This window comes from the organism of the source record quoted next, unplaced genomic scaffold, assembly GCF_019419815.1.
Source record: "Pyrus x bretschneideri cultivar Hongxiangsu unplaced genomic scaffold, Pyrus_bretschneideri_v1 Contig8, whole genome shotgun sequence".
Taxonomy (NCBI): Eukaryota; Viridiplantae; Streptophyta; class Magnoliopsida; order Rosales; family Rosaceae; genus Pyrus; species Pyrus x bretschneideri.
Window position 1 is genome coordinate 4,990,636 of NW_025999820.1, and position 11,942 is coordinate 5,002,577.

The 11,942-nt window shown below is 37.1% G+C and overlaps 1 protein-coding gene across 1 annotated transcript; it reads right to left on the reverse strand.

The window, feature by feature from the left end:
• Nucleotides 1-9,225: 9,225 nt before the first annotated feature.
• LOC103956802 lies at nt 9,226-11,045 on the reverse strand. Its single transcript, XM_009368847.3, has one exon. It carries the CDS (start codon nt 10,778-10,780, stop codon nt 9,560-9,562), a length of 1,221 nt encoding a protein of 406 aa, XP_009367122.1. The 5' UTR covers nt 10,781-11,045; the 3' UTR covers nt 9,226-9,559.
• Nucleotides 11,046-11,942: the final 897 nt, after the last annotated feature.

Here is an 11,942-nt window from a genome sequence, read left to right on the forward strand (position 1 = left end):
AAAACTGCCCAGGCAGTTCCCACAATTTTATTGCCCTTAGTTTAGTGAAAATAGTGAAGGGTACATTGGATATCGGCCATATATTCAATGTTAAGATTGCTGATGAAGGAATAATGGCTACAAAAGGAACCTTAAGTCAGGTTTCTGACAAAATTCAAGAGTTTATATTGATCTATATGCAATACCATTAGGTGGTTGTGATGTTGCACTAGGTGTGCAATGGCTAAGAACTCTCGGAACAATTATGTGGGATTTTGACAAAATGTATATGAAATTCTCCAAAGGCTCTCAAACATTTTGCATTAGTAGCCCTGGTTCTTCTTTGCACCAGATTGAGGATATCATTGCATTGTAAATGCAAAAACTTCTCCAGCAAGAAACTGCAATTAGGGCCTTTCTTTATCACATGGACGCAGCTCATGTGGATCACTCTATTGTCAATCAACTGCCCCAGACTTTGTCTCAAGCTCAGCAGCATGAATTGCAATCCTTGTTAGAGGAGTATGAGGTATTGTTTCTTAGCCCAAATACCTTACCACCACACAGAATGCATGAACACAGAATTCCGTTAATTAGTAGCAGCAAACCTCCTAATTGTAGATCTTATAGATATGTACTTGTGCAAAAGACATAAATAGAGAAATATGTGAGTAAATTGCTGCAATCTAGTTTTATCAGAATTAGTAACAACCCTTATTCATCACCTGTCATTTTGGTAAGGAAGAAAATGAGGGTACTTGCAGGATGTGTATGGACTATAGGGGTCTTAGTTTGATCATTGTTAAAGACAAATTCCCAATTCCACTTATTGATGAGTTGTTAGATGAGTTGGATGGAACTCAATATTTTTCAAAGCTGGATTTGAGAGTTGGCTATCACCAAATAAGAATGCATCCAAAGGATATAGAGAAGACAACATTTTGAACTCACGATGGTCATTATGAATTCTTGGTTATGCCATTTGGATTGACATATGCACCTGCAACATTTCAATGCTTGACGAATGAAATATTCAGGCCATACTTAAGGAAGTTCATATTGGTCTTCTTTGATGACATATTAGTTTACAGTGATTCATGGGAGTCTCATTTACAACATTTGAGGACAGTTTTTGATACATTACAGAGTCACACTTTGTTTGTTAAGAAATCTAAGTGTGCTTTTGGTCAAAACAAGGTAGAATACTTAGGCCACATTGTGTCTAAAAAAGGTGTAGTTGCTGACCCTACCAAATTGGATTCTATTGCAAAATGGCCTATTCCTAATTCTGTCAAAGCTTTGAGGGGGTTTCTTGGATTGACTGGATATTACAAAAAGTTTATACCACACTTTGGGAGAATTATTGGTCCCTTGACTACATTAACTAATAAGGATAGTTTCCTTTGGAATGAAGAAGCTACAACGGCTTTTAATACTCTCCAAACATCAATGTTATCACCACAAGTACTTGCTTTACCTGATTTCAGCAAGCCCTTTATAATTGAAACTGATGCTTCTAGTTTTGGGATTTGAGTAGTTCTTCGACTGGAGGGTCGACTTATAGCTTTCACAAGCAAAGCTTTGTGTCCTAGAAATCAACAATTGTTTGCTTATGAGAGGACATCTTAGCTATAGTTCATGCAATTACCAAATGGCAATGTTACTTTGCGGGTAACCATTTCATTATTCAAACTGATTATCACAGTTTGAAGTATATTCTTCAAGGAAGGGCAAATACACCATTTCAGAAAAAATGGGTATCCAAGCTTATAGGATTCGATTATGAAATCCAATATAAGCAAGGCAGTGATAATCTAGATGCTGATGCATTGTCAATAGGTCAATTTGATCCGGAACTGTCTGAACCAGATGTGTTAGATCCTATGGAATGTTTGGCAATCTCATATCCATATTCTTAATAGATGGATGAACTTCGAAGACATCGGGAGAATGATGCTTGGATACTGCAACAAATTCAACAAGTTTTGATTAATTCTTCAAATAAAGATCCAGTTGGTAATCTCAGATACCAAATGGATAATGGGTTTTTGAAGTTCAAGCATAGAATTGTTCTTAGTCCTCGTAGTTCTTGGAGAACAAATTTTTTTGAAGAACATCACTCTAGTCCTACGACAGACCATGAAGGATTCCTTAAAACATATAAAAGGATTTCTAGATCATTTTTCTGGGCGGGCATGAAGAAGAACATAAAAGTTGGTTGAAAGCTGCCCCATATGTTAACAACACAAGTATGAAACTCTGTCACCTCCAGGGTTACTTCAGCCACTGCCTATTTATATTAAAATTTGGGCTAACATTTCTATGGATTTCATTGTTGGTTTGTCTTCTTGCAAAGGCAAAACTGTAATTTGGGTGGTAGTTGATCGATTGTATGCATACTTTTTAGTAGTAGCTCATCCTTATTCAGCTTCTATGATTGCTCATATGTTTGTTAATCACATCTTCAAGTTGCATGGGATGCCCAACTCCATAGTTAGTGATCGAGATCCAGTCTTCATGAGCAAGTTTTGGAAAGAGTTCTTTATTCTTCAGGGTTCTAATTTGTGCTTTATTTCAGGGTATCATCCCCAAACAGATGGACAAATTGAGGTTCTCAATCGACGTCTTGAAACATATTTGAGATGTTTTTGCAGCTTGTAACCAAGGAAGTGGGCTATGTGGTTAGCTTGGGCTAAATGGAGCTATAACACAGGGTATCACACTGCTACAAAAATGACACCTTATGAAATAGTCACCTCCTCTTGTTTCCTTCTATGACAAGGGTACCGCTAAAATACCCCTAGTGTAACTAATCGAATTTATAAGCTAATTATTTTTAGTTAAACTTTTTATTTTTATTTTTTATGGTAGAGAGTATAGTTTTTCTTTAGTAAAACTTTTATTCTTTTTTTCATTTTTTGTTGAGCCCCTTTTCCTGCCCCATCTCTATCTTCCCCATTATTTTCATTTTTATTGTGACCCTCTGTCCTACCCCATAGCCACAGCCTTTCCAGTCACCACCAGCCACCTCCCCCTACTCTCTCTCCATCCCTCACAAATTCTTCTCTCTTCATCTGTTCTTGATTTTGTAAATGTTTAATTTGGGTCGCCACTAACACACGAGATCGAGTCGGGGATGAATCGAAGTGATTTTAGTCGTTGCCGACGAATGATCAAAGTTGAAATTCCAAAATCCTCATCTTCTTCCCTTCTGATTTTGGTCATGAAGCCATAATCTCGCAGGCCATGAAACCTGCTAAATTTTCCTTTGATAGAGAGGCAGAGACAGAGGTTGAAGGAAGAAAGGGATAAGGGTATATTGGGCAAAAAAAGTTGATTCCGGATCGATGCTTTCTCTTGGAGTCTGAATACCACCTATTGTTCGGTAGTCCAATTCTGGGAAAATCAGTAACCTGATTCTCCATTTTAGATGGGCCCCACCGACACTTTCATTCCGCTAGTGTTGGTAAACACCGGAATCCCTTGAAAATAGTGCAATTCCCATTCCCTTCCTTCTATTCCCTGTTACGTAAACATGCCATAAGTGAATTCATGTACCGTAGATATAGGGACTTTCCTGAATACCTAGATATAAGCTATATCATTTAAGGTGATTTTCCTCTCGCCAAATGGCATGTGAAAAGTGTTGGTCTTGGGTTACCTAAGGTAACAACAATCTTATTTCCAGCAAGCTTATTCCCATGGTTTAGAAGCTTAAGAGGACTTTCTATAATTATAATGAAAACACAATTATTTATAGACTAAATATGATAATCTAAAACCTAAAACTATCACGTCATAGATTCATACACAACCTTATCTCGAAACAATTAATACGAATTTAAAATTCAAATTTTATGATCTACAATCTCAAACCTAAAACTATTAGTTATTTAGGAAATCAAAGAAAAGATAGAGAGGAGAATGATGAATGTGAGAGACTTTCATGTTGGTTGGCTTCGTCCCAAACATTGCTATACAGAGATGCTATGTGAGAAGAGTGAAAATAAAAGAGATATTTTTTGTGCGATAATGATGCTAGGTAGACTTAATTTACAAACTAAATAATATATCACTAGTAAACAAAATGCATATTAATCAACACTTACGTAAATAATCCAATCATCAATTTCCATATCATTTAGTTTACAAAATTTAATCTCCTTAACATTAGCCTTTACGTGAGAGCTTGCTTTTCTGTTTGTCACAGACAAACTGTTGGGAGTCAAAGCTAAATGACAATTAATTACATAAACTTTTCTATTCATCACGAACAACTATCATTCACTATATAAACTAACAAACAAACAAACAAACAATCCTCTGTATCAAAAACAATAAACAAATGAGTATCTGTATCAAAAAGAAGAAATCAATAAGTTTTTTGTGTTTTGGTTGCTAGTGAATTAGTGATTAGGGTTGATGAGAAAAGGCTTTGTGATTACACACGTACTCTTTCATTTTTCAGTGCATTATATATGACTCAACCTCCTGCATCAATCAAAGCGTACGTTGAAGATAGCATTGACATATGATCGACCAAAAGACCATGCACACATGGATAGATATTGAAAATATGACTTGTGAGCTTTCAGTTTTATTAGTTTTTTCTATGTGAGCCCCCTCCCACGATAATGCAACAAACAAAGAGAAAGACTTCTGGCAGCAAAAATAGCACAACAGTCCAAGACATCCCTCTCTTCCTCCATTATATCAACATGCATGCATTTGGATTGCACATATGCGATCTTGATGAATTCAATCCCACGTTAGAAACTTGACAAAATAAATAACAATATTGAATGGTTTTACATCCAATTGTATTGTGATAAACTCAACACTTACCAGTATATATGCAGATTGTTAAGTTGAGACAATATATGTGTGATTACTAGTGAACTGCTAGCCCGACTCTGAATTCTTGACATATGTATGTATATTATATGTGCATGTATTAGCTATTCAATCTTGGAAATGTCTTGAGCTTGTCTTTCTTCTTCTTCTTCTTCTTCAGTCTTCTGAGATCAATTGGATCTCCATTAAATGCCAAACCAAGTGGTATTGTCTCCCTTTGCATGCAAAACCCTAAACATCGAGGCCACCACCACATGCATGCAAAACCCTGTCAACCAGACATGCATGCGTATGTGTTGCATGTAACCAATCTTTGCTTCATATTTGTCATTTCTTCATCTAATTTATCGTTTGTCATACGTGTAGGCCTTAGCTTCAATATAATATAGCTCCTCTCTCTCTCTCTCTCTCTCTCTCTCTCTCTCTCTCTCTCTCTCTCTCTCTCTCTATTCTATTTTTTTTCAAAAAAAAAGGATTAGTTGTGGGACTCACTGTATATCAAACTTCAACGTCTGAACCGTTTATTTTTGTAAGTCTCAATTTATAGATCATCTTTACAAAAATTCAATTTAATCAAAAATCATTTGCTTATTTAATTATCACAATGAAATTTCTTTTTTTTTTTTTATGGAACAAAGTGTTCATCAATTTCTTTGAACTCAATTAGATATCTCAAATCTTTCCGATTTGACTAATATTTTGCATAGATAATCTAAAAGATGCAACTTAAAAAATAGACGGTTCGTATTATTAAAATTCGATGTGATGTAGCCCACAACTAACTCCCATTAAAATAATAATAATAATAAGAATCCCTTTTATTAAGGGAATTGTTATTAGCACTCCAAAAAACTCACTCTACACTTCTCACAAGTATATTTTTCTTTTTAATTATAAAAAGTTTAGACTGCAAAATGAGATTTGTGGAGTGCCAATAACCATTCTCTTTATTAAAGCCTTACACACACACACACACTTATATATAGAGATTTGTGGAGTGCCAATAACCATTCTCTCTCTCTCTCTCTATTCAATTCAATCGGAAATCATTTGCTTATTTAATTGTCACAATGAAATTTCATTGTTTTTTTATGGAACAAAGTGTTCGTCGATTTCTTTGAACTCAATTAGGTGTCTTAAATCTTTCCGATTTGGCTAATATTTTGCATAGATAATCTAAAAGATGCAACTTAAAAAATAAATAGTTCGAATTATTGAAGTTCGACGTGATGTAGCCCACAACTAACTCCCATTAAAAATAATAATAATAATAAGAATCCCTTTTATTAAGTGAATTGTTATTAACACTCCAAAAAACTCACTCTACACTCCCCACAAATATATTTTTCTTTCTAATTATAAAAAGTTTAGACTACAAAATGAGATTTGTGGAGTACTAATAACCATTCTCTTTATTAAAACCTTACACACACACACTTATATATAATGAGTAATGCTACAATTATCATCTATTTATACCATAACTTGTATTATTTCTATAATAGAGGTAGGACCCGTCATCACTTGTGTTAAAGGGTCCACGAGTCTTTTAACATAGCCCTCGGTTGAAGACGATTTTAAGACTATTTTCAACCCTCTGACCCTCTGAATCTATGACCTTGAACGTGAGAGAGAGAGCAGAGCAGAGGGAGCAGGGAGATGAGTGGCATGTGAAGAGGGTAAATGAGGCAGTAGGAGAAGCACGTGATGGAGCAACGGTCGGTTCAGGTGGCGGTGGCAGTGACCGTTGGAACATTCATTGAGTTGACACGTATACGTACTTTCAGCAACTTGTGTTTGCCTTTGCACATTCGATTGGATTAGCATATAGTTTGGAACACCATGCCAAATCAGGGAGCTTTCCATTCCATGCATCATGGATCGGATTCATACTCCTTTATTCCTGCTCTTTACTCTTTTCTCTTCTTTATTTTCATTCCCTTTTTTTTTCTATTATAACACGTCAACACTTAATAGCCGTTTGAAATCTGCGTTTTAATTTTTTCTTTTTCTTTAATTTTGTTGTGACAGTACAACTGCGATGGCATGTTTTTTTGTGGACAAATACTCCATTTATTAATTACAAAATTACATGATTTTTATTAAACCGCCAATGATTTTTGCAAACTTCATCCTTTTCATCTATAGAAAGATTGAAAAGCTAACACTACTTGCACGAAACAAGGTGGTGGACCAACCTAGTTTTTAGCTCATAATTTGACATTGCGTATTGTCTGACATGCATTTAAATTTACGGCTAAAAATGTAAAGTTGAAGCACTAATTGAAAGTTTTTGAGTGTATGTATTCAGTACACGAGCAAGTATAATAGTATTTGTCTTGTAGTATAAATGAAGAGATAATAATAAATGAAAAAAAAATATATATATATATATATATATATTATTTCTACTTATATTATGCAACGTAAAATACCGGCTTGTATTATGAATAAATGTAAAAATCTCTCTAGTGGAAGTCTCTGGATGATGCTTCGGCGGTGCATTTATGTGCTTTTGGGTACAAAGTTCTTATCAACTAGCTAGATAGAGAGTACAACAAACTGGCTTATTTTGAAAGCAAAGGCCAAAAAGCCGCATATGAATTATACGTTCAATAACCCAAATTATTGGATGTTTGCTGAGCACTAATTTGTAATGTCACCAAACACTAATTCCAAACATGCTCTATATCCGTAGCCTCGCACCACATGGACACAAATTAGATGTTCCCCAAATGTGTACCAGATCAACTTGTTGACGAACCAAACATGAATGTTTCATTTTAATGAAAATTCTACTATACTTTGGCATATAATTTGTATTGAACAACAACGAAATAAGTATATTTTGTCTTCTTTTTTTCATCAAAGAGTCCAAAACCTAAACATCGAAACATCCCACAAAACCCCCCACCTCCCTCCCTTACTTGAAGAGGTTGAAACAAATGTGTGAGGAAAAAAAAAAAAAGTGAAAGCTTCACTTCTCCAGTCTCACCCCCTCCGGAGTGCGAAAAGTCCAAATCAATCCCATCTGAAATATAACCCCACATCACGTTGCCCCCCATACTGGTAAATATCAAGTTATCAACCATGCCCCTTCCACTTCCAAAAATTACATAAATAAGTATTTAATCTTCTGAAAATTCTCTTAACAAACTGCTATGCTTATTAGCCCATTCAGCAAGAATTACTGAGTGTGTAAGTCGTAAATGCATATTATCGTTTAAACCAAAAAAATAAAAAAAGAAGTCCAGAATATAGACCTACTTAAAATGCCAATTATCCACAAAATTAATATGTACGTAAACAAAATTCTGTTTTTGATGATCAGGATTCTCTTCAGATCTTCATTTTGAACATTTTAGAAATCAAAGAATCTTAACCGCTGATCATAAATTATTTTAATTTTTAATATTTTTTTTTACACGATATAATGATTTTTCAGCTGGGGGGATGTGTAATAAGTGGTTATGATTGATTGATTCCCCCAAAATGATTGAAATCCGTTTTGGGGAAGAAAATTCACACACCTAGTAGGCTAGTAGGATAGTAGGGTGGTAGTTGTGTGTCTTAAAGGCATAGCACAGAGGAGAAGGTTTCATCCATGTCAGGGTTCATTCACTCTTTTCTTCAAATACCATTATTTTTCTCCTCTCTTTTTTTTTTTTTTTTTTTCCCAAATTTCAAGGCAAAGGAAGTAAATTTTAATTTTGCCACTACTGACATGTTCCTGGTTTCACTTGCCACCTGCCGATGCCGTTCCTCCCTCCTGCACTCCCCTACCTTGCTTTGGCCCCATGAGAACGGTGTCGTTTACCCACTGCTCGCTCACTGCCGCCTGGAAGCATATCATGCATTCATGCTGTCCCACGCGGTCACACAACACAGCCCAGCGCATCGCTCCATCGCCAAATCTTTGGTTGGGGCGCTCTAAATTCCAAAATTTTAAAAGATAGCACACGTGCATTACCCCCTAGAAACCGTTACCCCATTCTTTCTTCCTATATAATGATAGAGAAATATCACGGAAACTCTCTCAAAATTATTACTTTCGTGGATTCTTTCGCACGTCTTTTTTTTTATAATATTTTATAATATTGACATTAAAATGTAAATTGATAGAAAGTTCATGAAGATAGTCTTTAAAAAAATCTCTTTATCTTTTCTCAAAATAATATTAAAAGTACAGAATTCCACTAAGTTGCGCAATGAATTAATGAATAATAATTTAGTTAAACTAGGGGTAGAGAGGATCTGAATTCAAAGACAGAAAGTTGAAAGAGGAGATGCTAACAAGCTATTAATTAGAACAATTTGTCATTTACTCACGAAAGTACGGAAAAAAAAAAACACTAAAACAAATAGGAGGATAAACCAATTTAAACAAAAGACTCAATCAAAATAAAATTAATTAATAGTATTCTTATGCTTTTGTACAACTAAATAAACCCATCAGTATGAGCTGTTTCCACATAATTAAGCCAACAACATAATTACAGGAACCATAATTTTGTCTTAAAAATAGGATTATCAATTATTTATGCTTATATTATTTCCTTGTAATTTGAACTCTTCATTTTGTCTTTTTTACTTATAATCTTCGTTTAATAATACAACGCGTTCCCCTATGTATTCGATTCTTTTAACCCGATGGGGGAAACCCGAAACCCGACGAGCCTTTCAATTTCCCAAAAAATTATTTAAAAAAAATAGAAAAATGGAAATATTACCGGGAAACCGACTCAGCCAGTTTCCCTATTTTTTCCACGAGCTCCGGAGACAGCTTCTTAGCCGGTTTCCTCTCCTTCTCGGGTCGAAAATTGAAACCCAAAGCGTCCGAAACTTCCTCAGAGCTCCACCCGGCCTTTCGGAGCGAGTCCGAGAACCGATCCGCTTTAAGCAGCAGCGCGTCGAGCACCGCTTGGTTATCCAGCATAACCATTTCTCCCTCGAAGAAGCCGGAGGCCGATACCGAAACAATGTCAGATATATCCGTATCGTTCCACCCGCCCTGTCTCAGAGCCGACCCGATTTGATCAATGTATTCGTCCACCCATTTCGGGATTTCGGACCTCGACGGCATATCGAAGAACCTTTCCGGCGAAGAGCACGAGGAGGAGGAAGAGTTTGAATTCCTCCGGCGACGATCCACGGCGGCGTCGCTCCAAAACTCGACCCATCTCGGTGTTTTGGTTCCTGACCCGTAACCAGTGTCCAGGCTCCGCCGCGAGAAATTCGAAGACGACCCGGCCGATTTCTCGCTCACTGATCTTTGCTTCTTTAGGATATACGGGTCCGTTTCCGATTTCCGAAACAATGACTCCCGCTCGAAGAAATCGGATAGATCCAACCCGCAACAAAAGATCCGATTCTCGTCGACGAAGAAGATGGGGTTCCCCGCCAAACAGGGGTTGCAAGGAATGTAGCAATGGTTGAAAATTGGTATCAAAAGCGGGGCTCTCTTCAAAGCGGTTCTCGCGACCCGCAAGGCCTTTTCCGGGTCGGACGGTCTCGGACCCCAGGACTTAGACCAAAGGGTGTTCCTAGCGATTTGAAACGAAATCGCAGCGATCGGGAGGTCGAGCGAGGCCTTGAGACCGAGGCGGGCACCGGCGGCGCGCCAGTCCGGGAAACCCGGGCCCACCGGCAACCCAGCTGAGAGAATGGCTTTGAGGTCGGGAGGGAATACGAATCCGAACTCAGCTTCTGCCCGGGCGAACTCGGATTCGGACAGACCCGGCTGGACCTGGAAACCGGAGCTTTTGAGGTGGGATATGACGTTGTCAGCTAAAGAGGCGAAGGAGAGAAGGCCATTCCGTACGGGAAGGGTGGATTTTGAGGCGGTTGTCGGGGTTGGTGGGCCTGCAGCGGCTCGGGCGGAGAGGCGGCGGAGGCCGGCTACGTGAGCCGGGTTGAGGCCGGTCATTCGCCGGTCGACGTCGACCATTGTGAATCGGACGGAATCGGATGGGATTTGGAATGCAGGTGGCGTGTTTGTGAAATGGTCCGAGTGAAGTGACTAAAGGGGAAAGTGTGCGAGAGAAGGTGCCGACCGCCGAGTGGGGAGTGCTTTTGGGGGGAGAGAAGATGGAAGGACTTGGTTGTGAAAAGCAAGATTGGATATTTATAGCCGCTCTAATGTGGACCCCATTCAGATTTTGGTCTTGTTTTATTTTAATATTTTCATTTTTCTAGCCTAGGCGTTACTAAATTTACTAATTAATTTCCCTTGGATTTTTTTTATAATGACTAACCCACTAAATTTACCAATGTATTTGGTTATTTGATTGACCACATTAATTGACCATGATCCGATAGAGCATGACCTATGAAGTTAGACATGCTTGTGAATCGGTAAAGACCTGTTTATAATTGTATCTAAAGTTCCGAGTTTTTTTTTCTTTTATATTAATTGAAAGGGTTGAAGTTTCACCATAAAATCAATTGGTAATATAGAGAGTAGTCCAAAATCATGTAAGAGCATACAAGGTCCCTCATCTCACCAATGTGAGATTCATTCTCAACATTCCTCCTCACGCGTGACGAATTTTCTAGCCTAACACGTAGACAACACAACTCGGGTGAGGTAGAGCACGTGTGTAATTTGGACTTCATATGTGGGACAACCTACTCTAATAGCAAAATGGCGCTCTTATAAGCCCATGCCACGTTCCTCCCATCCTCAATGTGAAATTTATTTTCAATATTAATATTGCTCGTAAAATACGAATTATGAAATTAGCTTCCTAGAGTACACGTCTATGCAGATCGGAGGCACATTGTGTTGAATGTAAGGTCTAGATGAGATATCAAATATAAACGGTTTTCAATTTTATGTACTTTTTTATTCTTAAAACCACAAGCTCAATATACTTTGTTGTTAAAATATCAAACATGAAATATTGCTTTATTTTGAGGGGTAATATTTATGTTTTTTTTCTGATTAAGTATAACTTTCTTTTTTGGGTTCAATAAAAAAATTTCTGTCGAGATTTTCTTTAAAAAAAAAAAAAAAAAAACCGCATGAAATGTTGCTTAGATGAAATATTCTTCTATATATGATTCTAATCATCAAATCCCGTAAATTGTTTGACAAAAGAATTGATGTT

Excerpts from the sequence above, each read along its gene's own strand:
- LOC103956802 (XM_009368847.3), bottom strand. The coding sequence starts at position 10,780 with ATGGTCGACGTCGACCGGCGAATGACCGGCCTCAACCCGGCTCACGTA.